At 42.8% G+C, this 22,542-nt stretch overlaps 1 protein-coding gene across 1 annotated transcript in view; it reads left to right on the top strand.

The window, feature by feature from the left end:
* Positions 1-21,348, top strand: part of LOC141774780 (complexin-2) — a 62,181-nt gene extending 40,833 nt beyond the window's left edge. The window contains exons 2-4 of the mRNA XM_074647608.1: positions 1,497-1,677; positions 16,278-16,453; positions 17,662-21,348. Of these exons, the coding sequence (XP_074503709.1) occupies positions 1,647-1,677; positions 16,278-16,453; positions 17,662-17,859 (405 nt within the window). The 5' untranslated portion in view covers positions 1,497-1,646 and the 3' untranslated portion in view covers positions 17,860-21,348. The remainder of the gene's footprint in view (positions 1-1,496; positions 1,678-16,277; positions 16,454-17,661) is intronic.
* The last annotated feature ends 1,194 nt before the right edge of the window (positions 21,349-22,542 follow it).

Genomic DNA, 22,542 nt, shown 5'->3' with positions numbered 1-22,542 from the left:
GAGACACAAAATAACCACAAAGAGACACAAACAACTACAAAGAGACACAAAGAGACACAAAACAACTACAAAGAGACACTAAGAGACATAAAATAACCACAAAGAGACACAAAACAACTACAAAGAGACACAAAACAACTACAAAGAGACACAAAGACACACAAAATGACCACAAAGAGACACAAAACAACTTCAAAAAGACACAAAGACACACAAAACAACTACAAAGAGACACAAATTGGTTTGAGATCTGGAGAATTTGGAGGCCGAATCAACATCTCAAACTCGTTGCCGTCCACATGATGTAAAAGAAAACGTGATTCATCAGACCGGGCCACCTTCTCCCATCGCTCCGTGGTCCAGTTCTGATGCTCACGTGCCCATTGTAGGCGCTTTTGGTGGTGGACACGGGTCAGAACGGGGCACCCTGACCGGTCCCCATACGCAACAAACTGCTCCTCACTGTGTGTTCTGACACCTTTCTATCGGAACCAGCATCAACTTTTTCAGCAGTTTGAGCTCCAGTAGCTCTTCTATTGGATCAGACAACACGGGCCAGCCTTCGCTCCCCACGTGCATCAATGAGCCTCGGGTCTGACCCTGTCGCCGGTTCAACGGTTCTCCTTCCTTGGACCACTTTTGGTAGATCCTGACCTCTGCAGACCGGGAACATCCCACAAGAGCTGCAGTTCTGAAGATGCTCTGACCCAGCCGCTAGCCAGTACTATTTGACCCTTGTCAAATTCGCTCACATCCTTACGCTGGCCCATTTTTTCTGCTTCCAACACAAAGTTCAAAGCTCAAAATGTTCACTTGCTGTCTAATATATCCCCCCCCCCCCCACTGCCAGGTGCCATGGTAACGAGATAATCCATGTTATTCACTTCACCTGTCAGTGGTTTTAATGTTCAAATTCATTGTTTTATGTTCAGTCCACACAGATTGTATTACCAGCGTCTGAAACGGAGACAGTAGATTGTCATAGTTTATGAAATATTAATGAGAAACTATGGATGGGACTATCTTTTTGTGATTTCCCTTACATACAGTGTTTTTATATACAGTAGTATGTGTGGATATAAGCTGATTTCCATGCATGCTGGATGGTGTGTCATATATGAGCTGGATGGATTTAAAAAGAAATCAACCACATCGTTTCATTTAGCGTAAAATATTAACGATCAGTCAGCAGCACCAGATGATCCTGATCCATCGGTATCGAGTTACAGAGAAATGACCTGAAGCAAATGGCCTCAGTATTGATCCACCAGCTTCCCAGAATGGGATTCCTGTCGCTGGGTAGAGAGCGTTAAGAAGATCACATTATCTGTTGTCTTAACATCGCCGTGATCCGCTGATCTCACACCGTCCAATACTTGACATGTTGGAGATCTATCGGTGTGTTTAGTGTCTCTGTTGACGTATTGGAGATTGTAGATCCAACACTAATATGTATTTAAAACTCAGGTTGTTTAATCTCATTTCCTCTCTCTCAGGTCCAGAAGAGAGTCGCTGAGGACGCTCAAACAGAGGACGGTGGAACGTGAGAAGGATCCAGACACCCAGAGATCCCTGCAGGCTCGGTGGCTACATGCTCAGCTCTCTTTGGTTTTGAGAAGAACAACGACACCAAATCAGCAGGAACCATGGATTTTGTAATGAAGCAAGCTTTAGGTGGTGAGTACTCAACTGTAGCTCCGTCCTCATGTGGGAACAAGAGTCGGCTCATTTCTGTTGGAAGAAGGTTTGGAGATTTAGCTCTGAGTCCGGTAACACCGCGTTCTTCTGTTGGTTCCAACAAAACGAAACATCGGCCAACAAATATATAATATATAAAGCATCATTCTGTGCAGAGTTACATGATGAAAATTGAGCCAGAGAGATCAACGATCATTAAACTGCTCAACTTGTAAAGACCGTTGTAGCATCACCATCATCAGGTCAAAATGAACGAGTACAAGTTCACACTTCACAAGAGCTATAGCTTAGCGTTATCGAGGTAACGTTGTGGTCGAGCCGGCCGTCGCTCTCGTCTCCGTGGTCAAATGGGCCGACGTTACAACTGTAGAGCACCCAGATACTGACATTTGTGTTCTCTGCATTGAAACGGCCCCGATGGAGCTGACCATGGATGGATAAAGAGAACGGAGCTGACGGGAGAGCTAGAGACCACCTTGGAGAAGTTAGAGGAAGTAGACACGTGGGACTACATTTGCTCAAAATAAAGTGTTAACAAAGGGAACTGTATCTACAAAATACATCTATGGAAATCAGATTGATGGATTATATTCACCAGAAGTATAAAACATTATAAATTAAAAAGAAAATACCACTAATCTGTGAGGGAAATGTCTTTATTCTTTGATTTTTGGGTTGCTGGATAATAAATAATTCCTGACAATGATCCTGATATATTTGACTTCAGGACATCTCTGACTACAGACATGCTGGAAATCAAACATTCTTACTGGATTCATTTAGATATTTTCCAAAGTAAAAGTCCCTAGAAGTGTATGATTCATCTTTTTCCCTGTGGTTTAGTGTTAAAAACGTTAACAAAAATCACAATATATATCGAATCGAGTATGGTGATAGTATCGAATCAGGATGGGTGAATCGTCCCAGCCGGAGTATTTCTGTTTAAACTCTATAAAATAATAATCAGGATTATGTGAGACATTAATTATAGATACAGATAAGTTCCTTTATAAGTTGATAGCTTTGTCGCTGCTTTTCATTTACACCTCAGGTGACTCGTACGTCGGTCGAGGTTGGACTGATTCAGAGAGAGCAACATAAAACAGGCTGTGTGAATGTTCTTGTGAGTGAGGGGCCCCTGGGGGCCAAAGGTCAATGTCTCCTTAAATCAACCATCTCATCTAGTTTCATCAGCTCAGCGACCAGCGGCCAGAATGAAATGAGATTTATTCCTTTATAGCTCAGCCTGCCCTTCCTCCCTCCCTCCCTTCCTCCCTTCCTCCCTTCCTCCCTTCCTCCCTCCCTCCCTCTCTCTCTCTCTTCCTCCCATCACTCTATTATTTCTCCTCCTCCTCCTCCTCCTCCTCCTCCTCCTCCTCCTCCTCCTCCTCCTCCTCCTCCTCCTCCTCCTCCTCCTTCTCCATCTCAATCTCACATCCCCCCTTTCTCATTTCTTCCTCTCGGTTTTCATTCCATCGATTCCTCCGTGGTTTATTCCCTCGCTCTCTTTACTAAATCTTTCTCTCTCTTAAATGTCCTTTACCTCATTTCTTCTGTCTGGAGCTGAATTATATTCAGATTAACTGGGTCTGGTCTGTTCTGGTCTGTTCTGTTCTGGTCTGGTCTGGTCTGGTCTGGTCCGGGCGTTCCCTCTCTATCTGGATCTGTTCACGTCGACCACGTTCTGGATGAAACTAAGCCCTGGGGCACACATCCAACGTCAGGAGCGCGTGGCGGCTGCGTGATACACGCGTCTGGTGTTCACACTAGCTGCGTGTCGGCTGCGTGTCTGCTGCTGTCAGCCCTTTCTTTCTGCATAGAGTTTGCCTTTTAATGGCCATTTAACTTCATGATAAATGTGATTTATATTTATTTTAGACAGAGAAAGGTTCAGAAACGTGTGGTAATTAGTAAATAATAGTAATAATCCACAATTAAAACTCCGTACAATATTCATTCATGGAGCTCTCCAAGTCACTGCATGTTCTAGAACACTGTCTGGCACATATTTCAGAATAAAAGCCTCGTGTTAACAAATGAAGGAATTCGGTCCACAGAAAAAACGCTTGAGGGCTTTTATTTCGAAATGAAAGCAGGAAGTGTTGATTTAAAAATAAGTCTTTACTTTTTTTCATCTCCGTAACATATTCTACAGATAGACATGTAAACTGTAGTAATGTTGCTGGTATGATGATAATATAAGTCAATAGATCACTTTCACTGTCTGTTGTTGCTGTGAACCGCGCGGCTCGCGTCAAAAATAGGCGAGACCTCGAATCACTAGAAGGGACGCAGCTGAGATGCTCTAACCTGTTAACACGGACGCCAAAATAAAAAACAACTGGTAACGCAGCCGCCATGCGCTGCTGGCGTTCTTGGTGTGGCCGAGGCTTACAGTCAATAGATCACCTTCCCTGTCTGCAGTGAGACGCAGCTGAAACGCGCGTGGCTCGCGTGAAAAATATGCGAGACCTCTATTCTATAAAATAGACGCGCGTCTCACGCGGGCAGTGTGGCTGCTCTAACCTGTTAACACGGACGCCGAAATAAAAAACAACAAGCCACGCAGCCGCCATGCGCTCCTGACGTTGGCTGCGTGTCCACCACTTAACTGGTGCTGCCAACAATGAGGCTCCAACTTGAAGCGTGGATATAGTTTAGCTTTATTTAATCTCTGCTGAGCGCTAGCTTTGCCCGGCTAATCCAACACGTTGGCTACTCTATATATCTTTGCCTTTTTTCCCCACACGGCATTTTTTATCTACTTGACACACACGGACGCAGACGACGGCAGAAAGAGAGACATTTTCTAACAAATTACGTTTGAAATCTAAACCTGACCTGAGACTTTATGCAATAAAATGGTCCAGAACCAGATCCGGACACGTAGTCTGGTCCTGGTTTGGTATATGTCTGAACTCCAGCCCTCAAATCTGCCCAAATAAAAGGACGTTCAGTATGAACACCATTAGGCCGGGCGCTTCATCCATCTCTGTCTTCATTCTTCTCTCCTCTTCCTCTGAGCTCGGTTCAGGCCTGGGACGGAGCAATTCCCCTGCTCCCCACTGCTTGATCCCTCTTTCTTTTCTAATTCACTCATCCTTCTCTCCCACAGGCTTTTTGCAATTTACTCTCCTCCATCTTTCTCTACTCAGTCCCCACTTCCTCCCTCCATCCTTTTGTCCTTCCTGCCGCAGCTTGTTAGCATTTCTCCCGTATCTTCCTGCATCCCTTCAACCCATCGCTTCCATTCATTTCTCCTTCCTTCCCTCCTTCTCCCTCTCCTCCGTCCGTCCATCCCAGATTGAAGTGTTGTAATTTACCTCCCGTAGAGGTGCTGTCTAGTGCCGTGACCTTTTCTCCTGGAACAGACTGCCCTTTATTTCATTGGGACCCAGCTGGCCGTCCATGAATATAAACACACACTCACACAGATGAGGTTTCAGGTTTCAGTCGTGGGTTTGGTCCCGGGGGGACGGGGACGGGGGGGGACGAGACCATTTCCAGATGAAGTGTACTCCAGCCAGTGATTGTGTAGATTAACAGCAGCCCTGCAGTGTTTCTCATGTAGAGAAACGACCCGACCGCATTGATTTTATTAGCAGCCAAAATATTTCTGTATTTATTTTTATTTATTTTTTATATATTAATTAAAGGTCCGGTGTGTAACATTTTGGGGGGGATCTATCAGCCGAAATGGAATATAATATTCATAACTATGTTGTTAGCTTAGAACAAACACAGACAGGAACACAACACATCCTGGTTTACCAGAATACGTGTGCTCACAAACACACACAAACATCCACTCTGTCCAATTTAGCTGCACTCAAAGTTTTATCTAATTTAGCCCGACACACACACACACACACACACACACACACACACACACACACACACAGAAATAGGCCCCCCAGGCCTCACTAATGTCATTAGATGTGGGACACCTCGTGAACATTTCATTGGTCCAGACTGAGCTATAGATTTCAGCCGTGGGCCACAGATCGTATTTACTGGTTGTTTAATTAGAAATCGGATTCATCAGAGTTTCCACGTTGTGTGTCAGATTAATCAGGACAGGGGGGTGGGGGGTGAGCCTCACTCTGTGGACATAGACAAGACATTATAAAGACATCAAAACTGAACTATGTTTGTTTTGAGTCCCATGTAATTTGGTGCAAACATTCATGGTCTCCAGATAATGAATCCGAATGACTCCTAAAGGCGTATTCACACCTGCCTTGTTTAGTTCATAGTTCGGTTGAATCGAACCCTGGAGCGTTCACCCTGGAGCGTTCACCCTGGAGCGTTCACCCTCTCGGTGCGGTTCGTTTGGGCAGGTGTGAACACAACAATCGCACTCTGGTGCAGCACCAAAACAAGCGAACCGAGACCTCCTTGAAGGGGTGGTCTCGGTTCGCTTCCAAACGAACTGCGGTACGGTTTGGTACGGTTTGGTACGTTTTGGTACGGTTCGTTTGTGGTGAGAACATGATCCAACCTCGATCCGGCCCAACTGGAGAAAGCATTGCAAAGTTTTTGGATTAAACCAGCTCCGGTAGCGAGCAGCGCTGTGCACATCAACACTAGACAACACTACTACAAAAGAGCCGACGCTCGCCCTCGCTATTCACATCAGTACTAAACACGTGTAACGTCAGGCTGTGTTGAAGACCTCGGGCATACCTGATGGATCTTTGGAAATATTTTCGGCCGATGAGCATGTCACAGTTTAGGAGGGTTAATGCACGCCTCCTCCTCCTCCGTACGTCTTGATATGCTCCTTCGGTGACTCCAGTGCATCAAAACATTGTTTTCCAGTTGTAGCTGCGCCTCATTTTCAAACTGGATCGTTGCCTTGAGTGAAAAATTGCTACGAGGTAAAAAAAAGATGACCAGGGCCGAGATCAAGTCACGTAGTTGTCCCTCCATTGTTGCGTTCTGGAAGTCTGCTCTTCTTTGTTTACTTCTGGGAGTTTTCCAGCATGGAAATTCTGACCAATCAGAGAGCAGTTTCTTTGCGCACCAAAATTTTGGTCTGCTTGTAAATGCTGCCGTGTGAACACAAACCAAACTCGAGGCAATATGCAGCACGGTAACTATTCTATTGTTTGTGGAATGAGACATTTTTTTTCTGTATTTATATATATTTTTTTTTAAAGTAATTTTTTTGGGGGCATTTTCCATTTTTTATGACAGGACAGTGGATAGAGTCTTGAAAGGGGGGAGAGAGAGAGTGGATGCGGAAAGGGCCACAGGCCGGATTCGAACCCGGGCCGCCGCGGTCAGGACCAAGCCTTAATACATGGACGCCCGCTCTACCAACTGAGCTAACCCAGGCGCCCGTTTTCTGTATTTATATTGATGCCACCACAGTTCTTATGTTATCGTTCTCACCTTGACCAACACATACGAAATAGGACAGGACAGAGGTTCTGGTAGACCAGAAGCATACTGAATAGACTCTTCTATACTCTCTTATATGTGAAATACACCGGAGCATATTTTTTTGTCTCTCATGTGTACTCCAGCACAAAGCTACGTTTGAAATGAGCAAAGATCAAGGTTAATTTGAATCAGCAAAAAATATCAAGGGACTTTCCAGAGACAATTAATTTAGTCCCCAGAAGCCCTGCCACACTACATATGACTGAGCATGTATAAGGTGAGAGTTGTGATATTTGAAATGTACGTCGGGGATTGGATGCGACCACAGGCCTTGAAAGGTGCCATCAAAACATTTATTTTGTCCCCGACGTGTACTTCCTGCCTCTCCCGCCTTCGCCAGGAAATCAAACACGTGAACATGTCGCCTCTTCTCATAAAGAAGCTCATATGAAAGATGAACTTTGAGATAATCTCTGAGCGATCAGCGTGAACCGGTCCTGAACCAGGCGGGTTCGGCTCACCGTTTCATTTCCTGTGTTCAGGCAGGACGATGACGAGCAGGCGAGGAAGGTGCAATAACAGGAAGCCACGCGCAGGTTGATTAGTCGACCACACAGAACCGCACAGTTTAAGAGCACTTCAGCAGTAACATGGCGGGTTTGGGCTCAAAGAAATAACCAGGCAGTGACGTAACCACGAGGCCACCCCGCCCCACCTCCCGAACATCTGATTGATGTTGCAGATCTTTCCGCCGGTCGGTCCAGGCGCTCATGTGACTTATGAGGGCGTAATTTGGAGATGGAGGTCATCCGTTATTTAAATGAGCTCCATTTTTCAAACCCCTCCACCCCGAACAAATTATCCAGCAGCACCGCCATCCGTCTGACCGCCGGAGGGGGAGGCAATGGTCCGTGCTTCGTCTCTGTCTTGTGTCCTCCTCCGAACCGTCCTCATGTTCTCTGTCATTCTTCAGCTCCTCCTTCACGTCTTCGCCTTTTAACTTTGTCTTTACACTGGCGCTTCCTCTACCCTTTTTCCACCAAAATTAGTGCGTGTATGTATTTTATTTTGTGGGGAAACCCCCTAAAAATAGACAATAGACTCCTTTCCCACTGCCAGTAGATGCCTCTTTTTTTTCTTCTGGTGTGTCAGGTTCAACGTCACGAACACGTCGGAAAACAGGGTTATTAAACAGTAAAGCAGCACGGAGGCCAGTGAAAATATGATGGTGGTTACTTCTTTTAGGCACCCGTAAAGGCGTATGAATGACACGATAATGTGCACAGCATTCAGTGTGCAATAAGAACGCCTTTCTTGCTTTTAGCGTGTCATTTGTAAGCCATGTAGTCTGTACTTGCTGTAATGTAAATGCATCAGCATAAATATGCTACGATCAGAGTGAGTGATGTAGAATAAAAAGTGAGAAAGACCGCTGATGGCAGGCGGGAGTGGAGGTGGACGGGTCCAACAACCAGCAGACCGCCGTTCGAGACCGTCGTTGACCGGTCTTTGCTCTGCTCGTTTGAGTTTAAGCAGCATCAAACTGATAAATCTGTTCATCTGTCTGTCAGTTAGTCTTTCTAGTTAGTTAACTAGTTAAGTGTAGTTAGCTACCCCAACTTGTTGCATCAGTTAACTGAGGGTTTTCATTTTATTTTTTAGTTTCGTCCACCTTAGTTTAGTGTGTTTATTTTCACCATGGCGTTTTTGTGTGCTGAGAACGGGTGTAATCAACGTAGTGAGTTACACAAAATCCCACCGTCAGAATTAACACGACACACTGGCTGTCTCTCTCTCACTCGCTCTCTTCTTCACCGTCTCCTCCTGCTGGAGATAAAGTAACAGAAATCAGCCGATACCGGAGGTTTGCGGGCCTCTAACAGGTCCGGACGACGGGGAGCGCCACTTTCAGCCCAAAAGAAAACAAGAGAAAATTCCCGTTAGAGAAATAAATAAATCTTAGTGCAGCCCGGTGCGGTGTCGGTGCTGGAGCTGAGGCGAGGGCGGCCGGTGCTGGTGGACGGTGGACCTCCAAAACGTCTCGAAACTGCATTTCAAACAGCCAGACGGCCGCCTCGCCAGGAGGAGACGGTGAAGAAGAGAGAGAGTGAGTGAGAAAGAGTCAGTGTGTTGAGATACTGTAACTCTGGTCTCATTTGTGATCTGATATACAGTAAATTATTTTTTTTACTATTAAACACACCCCCCATTCTCTGTTTGAGAAAGAACGTTAACCAAAAAACAGGAAGTAAAACTGGCTGGAGGGGAATTTAAATAGCATACTCAACATTTAAAAAAACAACAGAAACCCCTGTGTATGATACTCTCTCCAGAGGGAGCAGATATGAAAATACCAGCATCCTATAATAATTCATGAGAAGAAAAAAAAATGAACTTGGCATTTTTGTGAGGCGCCAGCTAATTCATGTTCATACATTACCACCATCATGGAAACACATCTCGAAGGCTGCGTGGCTGCAAATGTCGCAGCGGCATAATTTATTTGACAAATGAATTTCTGTAACATTTTCTCCTTCTGCCAAAAAACTTTACCTCAAGCAAACAAACAGTTCTGTTGTTTTCAATTTCAGTTCTTTTTGTAATCCATCATCCTTTTCATCCTTTTATCCTGTATATTTTTCTCTTTTGCTCTTACTTGCGTTTTATCTCTTTTCTAATCTTTCTCCGTCACCTCCCTCGCTGCCTTCACTGTACAAAAGATCAAGTTGATTCAACTTGAAATAATTTGTAACCTCGCTGCCTTAAAATTTTGATTTAGGCAAGCTAAGAAACTTAAGTTGTTTGTACATAATATCGGCGGTTCCTTAAACTTAGAATAAATAGTTGGGGTGACAAAAGTGAAGCTGACAAAATAGTCCCATCAACTTTATACTTTAAGTGTAATCAACACATTTTTTTAGTGATACCAACAAGACATTTTAAGTTGTATAAACTTAAATCCTAGTTGAGACAACATAGAATGACTGGTCAAACCAACTCACTTGTATTGATATTTTGAGTTGTACAAACATGAAAATAAAAGTTGGTTAAATTAAGCATCTTGTTTAATCAATTTATCATTTTAGTTGTGTAAACATCACAATAAAAGTTGGCTCAACTAAGCTCTCTTGTTGAATTAACTCATCTTTTTAAAGAAAACAAAGTTTTGTAGTTTTCCATTTCAGTTCATTTTCATCCTTTTATCCTGTATATTTCTCTTTTGCTCTTACTTACGTTTTATCTCTCTTCTTTAATCTTTCTCCGTCACCTCCCTCGCTGCCTTCCAGCAGGGAGGACGGGGGTGCAGACTACAGCAGTTCAGATGTGTTTGCACTTTCAGATAAATATTATATGACATCATCTGGTTGAAGAGAGACGTCGTCTTCACTCCGTGGCCTCGGCTCCAGTTTGTTTAACCTTTCTAGTAACCGAGGAGGGTTCGCTGAGCGTGCAGGCTGTGTTCCAGCAACACTATCGTGATTCATTAACAAATATTCAACCTCCTCTCCGTCTGTCCGTCTGTCTCTGAGCGGTTTCAACCTACCTACAGCATGACCTGAGAGAAAACAATAGAGAATATCTTAATGTCATTATGCTTTCATTCGTCATGAATGAGTTCCTTTCTTTATAACTTACCGGTTTACGGTTACGTGGATTACATACAAATTGATTTTGTGCTGAAAATCACAAAAAAAAACTTGAAATTTCGTGTCGATGTGCACGAATCAATACATTAGATTTCGTGATTTTTTCATGATCTGCTGTGCAACACGGCTGGCAGAAACTGTAATACAGACGTCTACAGTTCGGTTTCAGTTTTAGCCTCAATCAATCAATCAATCAATCAATCAATCAATCAATCAATCAATCAAACTTTATTTATATAGCACCATTCAAACAAGTCAAATGTAATTCAAAGTGCTGGACAGACAATTGACAAAAATAGAGTGTTAAAAATGGATTTAGAGACTAATGCACACCAAAACAACCAATATAGAAGTTCATTGAATAAGGAAGCCATAAAAGATGTGTATTTAAGATAATAAAAGATAAAAAATACAAGGAAATAAAAAGTAACAATACAAATAAATAAATAAAAATTATGAAACTACAGAAAATAAAGCAGATTGTATAAAATAATAACATTTTAATAAAATAAAAAAGAATAAAGGAGATAATAATGATCAGCAATGAAATGTTGATTCAATAAAATAGAGTAAAATAAACACTATAATGATGATGATGATGATGATGATAAATAAAATACAAGGAAATAAAAAAAAATTATGAAACTACACAAAATAAAGCAGATTGTATTAAAATAATATTTTTTTAATAAAATAAAATATAATAAAAGAGATAATAATGATCAGCAATAAAATGTTGATTAAATAAAACAGAGTAAAATAAACACTATAATGATGATAATAAATAAAATAAGTATTAAAAAAAAAAACATAAAATTATAAAACTATAATAAAAGCCAGACTAAATAGATGGAGGTTATTTCTGAGTAGTTCTTTTTAAAAGTTTCAGTCGGATGTAATGACAAGTTTCACTGTTATTTCTCCTCATACAGCAGAAACAGTTTTACACTTCACTCCTTTAATCAGCTTCAACGAAATCTACTAAATCAATCAAACTGTTTGGGCGTCTGTTGAAGCGTTGAAGGAGTAAACATCACGCCACCGTATCTCTGCCTCTTTACGTTCAGAGCGTTTGTACATCACGGCACAAAGACGAGGCCCACGGACCGATTGTGGGAAGTAATGAGCGATTGAATGCACAATAGAGAGGAACCGGGGCCGTTGGAGCACTTTGCCCTGAATTGCCCACCTTTGTCTGCAGTGGAAATCTGTGAGCTGGCCTCTAATGGACTGATGGAGGAGGAGGAGGAGGAGGAGGAAGAGGAGGAGGAGGAGGAGAGAGGGAACAAAGGGAAGGAAAGAGGAAGGTTAGATGAGTCCTATCTGTTAGAGCAGGGGTCAGCAACCTTTACTATCAAAAGAGACATTTTAGGCAAAAAAAAAAATCGGTCTAGAGCCGCAAAACATGTGATCATTGTGATGAAGGTAACACAGTTTATAGTCTAAGTATATAGTATATAAGTCTAATGCAGTGAGGGCCAAAGAGACAATGTACTACGGAGTATTAGGGCCACATTGAGGGAAAAACATCTGAGATTTACACAATAAAGTCAGAATATTACGAGAAAAAAGTCCTAATTTTACGAGAAAAAAGTTGTAATATTACAAGAAAAAAGTTGTAATATTACGAGAATAAAGTCATAAGTTTAAGAGAAAAATGTCGTAACATTACGAGAAGAAAAGAAAATAACACGTAAAATTACTACTTTATAATATTATGACTTTTTTCTCGTAATATTATGACTTTATTCTTGAAATCTATGATTTTTTTCCCCTCAGTGTGACCCTAATACTCCGTAGTACATTTGCACTTGGGCCCTCACTGCATTAGACGTACAGTATATACTATATACTTAGACTATAAACTGTGTGTAAGTTGTATAATGTTTTGTGGCTCCAGACAGATTTATTTATTTTTTTTTAAATGTCTCTTTAGATAGTAAAGGTTGCTGACCCCTGCTCTAAACCTAACTGTGTGTGTACACTTGCTCTTAAGGTGTTTGCACACACATGCACGTAGTACATATGGTGTGTGTTTGAGTGTTTCAACACAATGAAGCACACACAGCGGACAGTCTGACCTTAACCCGACTCCCCAGCGAGTCCTGGGGAACATTTCACCGCCGCCAGCTGAGTGCTAATTTGTCATCGTCAGGTTTACTGCCACCTCACAGCGCTGCAGGGCAATTAGAACGGCTGTACGAGGGCGGTCACAAACCCTGGAGGGAACCACGCTGTAATCTACTCTGGTCCTTCACAAATCTTCTCCTTTGGCTCCCGTGTGCTTAAAGACGCCATAAACTTCAGGTTTTTATTGCCACATAACACCAAATGACGACGATATATCTGTGAGGGTTGATAAGGTCGGTAATCGATAGAGATGACTGAACCATTAATGTTTAATGACCTTGTTCTCAAACTAAAACCTCTACAATGCAGTCAGTGGAGACTAAAAACACCAGCTGATCAGATTAGCAAATTAACAACTTTAATATTCTTACATCTTTACCATCAGTGAGGCAAACTGAAAATGTATATTTTTTTTCATACTCCCTATAATTTATGGGACCATCAGACCATGACTATAATTTAGGATGGCAACTTTTCACTAATTAAAGGGACTGTTTGTAAGAATCAGAAATGTCTTGTTAACAGCGGCACCTGTGGCCGTTAAGTCAACTGAAGTCAGCGTCCTGTTGCTCGCGCTTGTGCTCGCTCTATATAGACATCAAGGAGCATCCCTCAAAACAGTGAGGCGACACACGTCAGCTGAAAGCACAATATCACTCTATATTTCAGCTGCTTGGCAGTAATGTTAGCTGACCAGACGAAGGTCTCTCCATGAATCAATGCTGATCCTAGTGTTGGCTTTTCCTGCCTCAGCCTCCCGACCGCGGCCGGAGGGAACAGGGGAGACGCCGGAGTTTTGGTCGGAGACGATAACGTTTCTCTCTGCGGAGCCCCGTCACTTCACAAGACACGGGAAACCTCTGTTGGTCTGGAGGAGCTGCAGCAGTTATTTCTGCACAAACGTCCACTGTGCATTCACTAGATATTCTCAGAGCTAAACTAACTCTTCTGCAGTGTGGAGTGAGCAGCATGCACGTGAGAGGTGGAGCGAGAGAGCGAGTGAGAACGAGCGCGGTGTGTGAGTGAAGGCAGGCAGAGGAGCAGAGGAGCAGAGACTCCGGTCCTGGAGACCAAAGCTATGGTCTCCTCTGCGTCCTCCGACCGCGGCCAACACTGTTTAACAGACGGGCTTCACTAGATACAACCAAGAGGTTTTTGAGCTTCCGTGTAGTTTGTGTCGGAGTCTGAATCTGAACAGCGTAGACACATGTGATCCGTATAGTTTATTTTGATAGTCGGTCTTTAGCATTCTACCGGATAGTTAAGTGCTTGTTAGCAGCTTGTTAGCAGTTAATCACGTTCAGTGAGCCACTGAAGCACTAATGACTTTTCAATTAATGCAGCTGAATATAAATGATGTTAGGAGGCTACACAACCAACGGCATTATTTTATTTGTAATAAGACGTGTAATCTTGATACAGCTCTCCGTTGTTCAGCCTTTCCTTTCCTCAAATAATCTCCTCAGCAGTACGACATGTTTAGTCTTTATTCCGGCTCCGGCTAAAGAAAGACGCTGGATGGCGAAGCAGGCCGACAGCCAGGCTCTCTTCTCACCAGCGCCTGAGAGGAAGATCAATACACAGATGAAGTTTTCTCTCTGCTGGAGGATCCATAATTCATACACACTCAGGTGGTCCTGTATTTACTATCGATCAGACGGAGGTAACAGCGGCAGCATCGATAGGCCGGAGGGAGTCGCTTTCACGTCTAGAAAGCAGCTTCTGTCACAGATAAAGAGGTGAGCCTGTTTCAGGAGCAGAGGCAGAGAAAGTGAAGATGGAACAGAGGTGAGTAGAGGTGCCTTTGTGCAAGGCATTAAAACAGGCGGCAACCTCCAGCTCTGAGAAAGGAAGACAATGCTGAAGTGTCTTATTAAATTAATTATCTCTAACAGCCAGCAGGGGGCGACTCCTCTGGTTGCTAAACGAAGTCTGATTGTGACTATATCGTGACAGTAGTACATGAGACACGTAACCTGAAATAAATCATGTGTCCTCCGGTGCTCCTAACGGCATCTGCAAGATTTCACAGACCGGAGGAAAACAAGCAGTTGAGCTGAGGTCTGCTGTCCATCTGCTGTCTATGAGAGCCGGCTGTCAATCACTCACAAACTCCGACCAAACGGTCAAACTAGGCAGCGCTGATCAAATATGAATCAATATTATGTTACGTTAATGCCTATTTCTCTCCTCAAATGTTTTCAGAATCATCTTGTAGTGCACAGTTTAGCTGTAAAATGAAGGACCGCCAAGTTCTGGTCAAATGACCGGAGCACAGCCAATAGGAACGCTCTCTCTCTCTGAAATGACCTGTGATTGGTCAAAGTCTCCCATCACGGGTTAGATGTTTTTAAAGCCTGAAAACAGAGCCATGAGGAGGAGCAGAAGTCTAGTTATCTCTCAGAACACTTGAATAACAACATGCTGAAAGGTTATTATGGGATTTTTGCCCAATGATGCCAAAAATATATACTGCCTACTGCAGCTTTAATTGACTAATTATTTCATCACTAACACCACATCTTGTCTTCTTCATGTTGAAAATGACTCTCCCTTGTTGTTTCGATGTATTCATCTGTCATCTGAGAAGAACAGCGCCCTCTTCCTCTTATGTGACGGAAAGCGATTCAGCAGATTTCCCTCCAAATACTGTATTCACCTTATTCCCCATGACAACATGGGATGGGCCATTGCTGTTGGCTTTGTGTTGGTATTTCTGGTTCGTACCGGAAGTTCTCTGTACAGTGTACTGTTTACCTATCGCCATGGATACTGCAGTTACGAAGAATGACCAGTTTGATATGTTCAGTCCGAGGATGCCGTAATAATTGGAAAAAGAGGCGTGTCTTTCTTGAACAAGAGTGTTACGAAAACAACAACCCACACCACGCACGTTATCCATGATTAATAATTCAGCTCCGTTTCACAGAGAGAGTGAATACCTGGATGTGGAGGGACAGGTAGCGCTGACAGATGGCCGACACCAGATGGGAGAACGTGTCTTCCTCTGTCTCCGTGGTTCTTTGAAGGTTTTCCAGCTGGCTCTTCTTCTTCGCCCGTCTCGTTTTCTGAGACGCCTCGAGGATCCTCAGGGAGCACGCGGGGTTTCCATAGCTCAGTACGACGGGCGTGGGTGTCAGCGTACATGTGGTCTGTTGTTATGTGTTTTTATTCATGTATGAATTTAGTTTTGTATGTGCTAAAACAGAAGTGACAAAGGATTTGGAATCGGAGTACTTTTATGATCCCCCTTGCCAAAGTTTGGGGTTCATGTTTTCCTTTGGTACTGAAATCTGGTCGGCACGTGTTCTTTGGGTATTTAGTATTTTCCCCCAGCAATTATTGACAGAAAAGTCAGTAAATCAGCACGGTCACTCCATTAACCTCCAATATCTGTGTCTGTTTTCTGTCCAGGGGCCACCAAAGACATGGGTAAGATGCTGGGTGGGGAGGAGGAGAAGGACCCGGATGCAGCCAAGAAGGAGGAGGAGCGGCAGGAGGCGCTGAGGCAGCAGGAGGACGAGAGGAAGGCCAAACACACCCGCATGGAGGCCGAGAGGGAAAAAGTACGGCAGACCATCAGGGACAAGGTGGGAGAGTCACTTCTGGTTTGAGTAATGCTTCAACGTTCTGACTCACGTACACCAGAACACAGACGTATTTACATATGGTGCCTTCAAATGAGGTGGTGTTTACCGTGTTTACGAGTTGGGCCCATATGAACGCCAAAATGTTGATATTCCCAACGGCCTCATCTTTTCCCTCTGTCATTATGTCTTTGCATTTACTGCATTATGTTACCCACTTGCTAGCTTGCTAAACCCCGACAGTAACGTTAATATTGTCGTTGCTTAGCAGCGGTGTTCTTTACGACTTAATCACTTGAACGCCAAGAATATCCTGTACACGACTTCCCATCTCGTGAACACGGTAAACACGACCCCATTTGAAGGCACCAATAGACGTCGCATTGACTCCTGGATCGTACGTCACCTTGGGCGCCATATTGGACATGGCAAGACTGGCCTGTAGCCCTATACAAGTGAACGGGGGAGCTGCCGTTTTGTCTGGATAAAAAGAACTACATTTCTCCACCGAGTCTTTTTATATTCAAGGGTTTATGATCTACGAGGAGTAACGTTGACGTTACGATTTTTCTTCTTCTCATTCACCCTGATTTCCTTTCCCTGCATACCACCTCTTGTCACCTCTGTGAAAAATCTGGGGGTGACATTTGGAAGCTGTTTGAAATTTGATAAACAGATTGACTCTGTTGTTAAAACAAGCTTTAATTCACTCATTAGCTCAAGACTTGATTATTGTAATGCACTGTATGTTGGTCTCAACCAGTCTTCCCTCGCGCGCCTCCAACTTGTGCAAAATGCTGCTGCTCGCTTTTTAACTAACACTTCCAGACGAGAACAAATTACCCCCGTACAGCTTCCAATTGGCTTAAGAATCGATTTGAAGTTCCTGATGTTTGTTTTTAAAGCCATTAACGGCTCGCCCCACCTTATTTGTCCGAGATTGTCATCGGGTCATCTTTTTTTAGAAGTCCCGAGGTTGATATATAAGCAGTGGGGCGATCGTGCTTTTACCCTCTGATATACGCACCATCACTGACCTATTACGTTTTAAATCTAAGCTCAAGACTTTTTTATTTAGATTGGCTTTTAATATCTCGTATCATGTTATGTTTTTATTCCTGTTATTTCTTGATGTCAATGTAAAGGTACCTTTTAGTTATTGTAAAGGGCTATACAAATAAATGTTGATTGATTGTCCCTCCTCTGTTCAGTACGGGCTGAAGAAGAAGGAGGAGAAGGAGGCGGAGGAGAAAGCGGCCATGGAGCAGGCCTGCGAGGGGTCGCTGACGCGCCCGAAGAAGGCGATCCCGCGGGGCTGCGGAGACGACGACGAAGAGGACGAGGAGAGCATCCTCGACACCGTCCTGAAGTTTCTGCCCGGACCTCTACAGGACATGTTCAAGAAGTAAAAACAAAAACAACAACAACAAATCAAAGGAACCCTAAGTTCAGGGTCCAGTCTGGCCCGGGTCAGGCTGCGGGGGGTCTTTCTGTCGGGTTGAGTGACCTTTAGGAGAGACTGGAGGGGGGTTGGTTTGGGTATTTGTAAGCAGGTAGGGTTTGAGTGTAGATGTAGAAGTGGAAGCGGATTCGGGAGGGGGGGTTCTTGCCAAACTGTTAGAGGCTACACACTGCCTTTCTAGAAGTCCTTTACGTTGTTCTTTTCTACTCCTCGACGACTGCGTCATTCTTCCCCCTTTTTATTTGCCACAACTGCCGTACAACTTTTCAACTGCCACACAGCACATTTCTTACAATTAGTAATGTCTATTGTCCTTTTTCTTGTTGCTATTTTTACACCTATCGATCGATTGGTTGGCCGTTATCTGTCGTCGGGGCGATGGTGAACCAATGGAGACCAGTATTCCCTTAAAGAAGGACAGCGGACCGCTCTGTCCTCATGCTTTTGTGTTTTTTTCCAAATGGCACTGCAACCATGTTTTCCAATAGATGGAGCATGTTGTGTTTATTTCAGTGAGTGTTTTCTACTTTTATGAACCTCGTGTAGGTCTTTATATTGAAGAAAAAAAAAAAATCGAACATTTGAGTTTTTAGGACATGTGCCTTCATACCATCTCCTCTAGCAGAGGAATTGTAAATGAGGGTTTCATTAGGAGTCAAACAGGTGTACAGTTGTTGGTAGCATGTAGGCCGGGCAGGTCGGACACTTTTGGAATAATGTATTTGATATAAAGTTGGCATATTCTGTGGTTTCCAGAAGATATTGTTCAAACTACTTCTGGAAATCCCAGACCAGGTTTTGAAGGTCCACAAAACGATTTAAAAACATAATTAACCTACAAGGCTACGAGCTTCCGGAGAACTGTTTGCTGGAGAAAACATTTTATTTCCCTCCTCCTACTTCCACCTCTAGTTTTACATAAGATAGATTTTATAAGCCTGTCAGCTAGTTAGACTGCCTTCATGCTAAAAAAAAGTAAAATTTAAGATCTTGAACGTGTCAAGGACTCATGTCAATATGTGGATTTAGGAATAGATTTTATTTAGCTCAAGGTTTCATCCATGCAAGCAAACAACTCTTTTTTTACCTTGTTTGAATCCCATCTTTAAAGATAAATCACTGCTGTTTCGTCCACAAATTACAGATTTTTTTTAGGTCCCCATAGACAATCAAAGCATTGACCACTGGGGAACAGTGGGGGGGTAGCCGGTACTGTACATGTTGTCATTTCCTGTCACTCCATCTATGATCGGTTAAAAGTGGGTTGATTAACTGAAGTGTCTCTTAATTTAAACTATTCATTGTTTATTTTCTTCTTCACACATGAATGCAAATGCCAGGCAACGTCTGGGTGTTTTTTTTTTACTTACTTTGACTCTTATTTTTTGTGAATGTGCTGCCAATTTGTTTTAATGCAACTGAACTTGTGACTTAATTCACATTCCAGCTGAGCTGACCTTTCCCCCCCTCATCTTTTAATTTACCTTGATCGAAGTTCATCAACATCGAGACCAAAGAAATACTGGTGAGACCTTTACTATTTCTTTTGTCACCGCCGGAAACAAAGACGTGCATGCCGGCCGAACCGAACTGAACCTGGCTTTTTTATTGTACGTGCGAGGCCTGCAGGAGAAACACAGCAGCCTGTTCAGCGTGTGCATGCATCCCAAAGAACACCACTAAAACTAAAATCCTATTTTCCTTCAAAAGTATTCCGTGGCTGAATAAAAGCAGATGATTTAACTGTAGACTGAGAAAACCAGTCTGTGAGTTCGTCGCGTCTCACTGCCTGAAGAGCTCCCTTAGAGCCGAGTATACTCTGCATCCTGCATCTCTTAATCCAACAAAAATATCATAGTGATTTGTCATAATAGCATTTAAAGTAGACGTACTGTAAATGGAAACGATCTCTATTTAGTGAAACTACCTAAATATGTAGACATTAAGCATGTGGGTTGATCTGCGACGGTGTACGGTTAACACATTGTTCCATGTAATTTAAAATAACTTTAAGGATTAATGATGAAGTTGTCATAAGCACTATAAAAACATTTTCTTTTCTTTTTTTTATTTTCTAGCTCAGATAGGACTTTTCACTAGAAAAAGCCATATTGTTTAGATCGCAATAATTACTTAAAAAGAGAATATTTCATTAAAAGTGTCTCATGTTTGTTTTCTGTAAACGAAAAAATAGAAAAAAAAATATTTGCATATCTGTTTGTAAATCTTCACCGTTCTTGAATCTTTAAAAAAATGTATACTAATGTATACGCAAAGAAAAAATGTATGTAGAAAAAATTAAGCCATTGTTTTAACTGTCTCAGTGTACTACGTGTGTGTGCGTGTGTGTGTGTTTGTATGTGTGTGTCTTTCTACGTTGTCTGTGATGTGAGACCACGGCGTTGATTCATATAGTCCTGGTTTATACTACGTAAATGTGTCTTTGAACTATTTTGTGCACACAGGCTGAAGCTAGGGCGGCTCCCTAGTCGTGCCACGTCTTAAAAAAGAAATTATACTTAACACATTCCTTTCAAATGTTGAGCATGCAAAATGTTTGGTAGAGAAGAGAATACACCAAATGTCAAAAGACAAAAAAAATAAATAAATAGACAATTTCCTGTTTCTGTGGGAGTCTCCAGACAACAGAATCTGTGCGTTGGATCCAGAAAGATCGGCTGTGCGATGGGCTTGTTGAGTGTTCGATGTTCTTTGTTGTCTGAGTGAGCTGACTGGAGGTTTGGTGAAGCTTCAGGCCGCGATCGCACAGGAGCTCTGTTGTTGTTGTAACTATAACTGTGTCCCGGTTCTATACCTACGCCTAAGTATGATAGAAATACTACTAAATACTCAAAGATGTCAGTTTGTGGACTAAAGGCCTTTACACACAAATAAACAACACGAAAATGTGAAATATTCACCGGCGATTATATGTCCAGGGCTAAGAACGGAAATACTGATCTGGTCTGCGCTGCCTTTGTCAAGGTTGAAAGGAGTAATAAATTTGCCGCCTTGGTTCGGACTACGGAGCCTCCGTGTTGTTTTATAATCCATATAAATACAGGCACAACTCAACCCGTTCTGCACAACGTGATTGATTGATGCCTTTATTCACGGTGCAGAAGCTCAGAAAAACCAAGCTTGTTCCAAAAAAAAAGAAGTGTCGCTTTTTTGTCAGGTAATATTTGCATTCTGTGTGAAAGTACTCAAGACAAAAACAAGAGTTCGAAAAAATATATTGACGTGCGATCGTACGGCGGTACTACAACTGCGTGATTTCTTGCCAAATTAGTTTGGTATGCAGATACACAAATATTAAAGGTGCAGTGTGTAAGATCTGGTGTGACATCTAGCGGTCCAACATCTCCCGTGTGCCAAGCGTGTTGGAGAACGACGGTGGCCGACGTGAAAACGCGAATGACCCTCTGTAAAGCCGGTGTTTGGTTTGTCCGTTCTGGGCTACTGTAGAAACATACAGTACCCTATGTAGATATGAACGTCTCTTTCTAAGCTCACAAAAACACAACGATTCATATTTTCAGGTGATTATTCACTATAAGAAAACATACTTATTAATATTATTTTCCATTACTGCAAATAGATCCCCCTAAATGTTAAACTGTTCCTTTAAATCATGAATTGCCTGTTAGACATATCGTCCTTTGCGATCACGGCCTGAAGACATCACCTCTGTGCTTAATTGAAGGCTTCTAAAAAAGAAAACGGGGAACGTGCAATTAAAAACAAAAGAATAACCAACCTGCAGAGAGATTTATTTTAATGCTTTTCTCATCATCATAAACTGATTGGAGTAATGCATGACCGTCAGCCACATTCAGATGGTTTTTCAATGCAGTGTTTGAGTTGTTTGAGAATCACCTTGATTTATTTTATTTATCACACAAACATCATTAAGTTTATTCAAGCCTTGTAGTGATCTCCCGGGTGGATGGGAAAAAAGGGGACATGAATCCTGGACTAGTCTTAATCCGTCGGCCCTTCATGGAAACTACAGCCATACATCCTCTCTGTGTGTTAAATAGTCTCTCAGCGGGACTCGTCTCGAGGCGTCACGGCATGTGAACTGCCTTTTGAAAAGGGCTATTACCATGTCATCTGTATGTGAGATTATAGTGGTAACTCATCTGTCGCTTGTCCCGGTGTTGTTTTAATTCATTGTGGTTGCATGAGTGTGTAAAACTGTGTTTGTGGAGCGACATGTTGTTTTTAAGTTTAGATAAATCCTTAGTTTGATAGACAATAGTGGAAAAGCTAGGAGTAGTTTCTGTCAGTAGGGGGTGGTAAAGACTACCAGGATTATTTTACATGGAATATATTAATTAGGGATTCACCGATACCAGTATCGGGTCCGATACTGTGCTCATGTACTCGTACTCGCAAAACGGCTCCGATACAACGGCACCGATAACACTTTACAGCAGCGTGACGTTAACCTCTAGTCACCATCTTTCGGGTCCTATTGCACGCGCTCACGCTCCACCTCCCCGACGGGATCCAGGATCCCACCTCAGCCGGAGCGCCAAGGAGTTTTGCTTGCACCGTCTGACTCGTGCGTGCGTTAGACTCCTTGGTCCGTGTTTCAAGACGAGTCAGGTCGGTTGCAGACATC

The sequence above is a fragment of the Sebastes fasciatus genome, chromosome 10, assembly GCF_043250625.1.
Source record: "Sebastes fasciatus isolate fSebFas1 chromosome 10, fSebFas1.pri, whole genome shotgun sequence".
In the NCBI taxonomy this organism is placed as follows: Eukaryota; Metazoa; Chordata; class Actinopteri; order Perciformes; family Sebastidae; genus Sebastes; species Sebastes fasciatus.
This window is presented reverse-complemented; position numbering and strand designations above follow the sequence as displayed.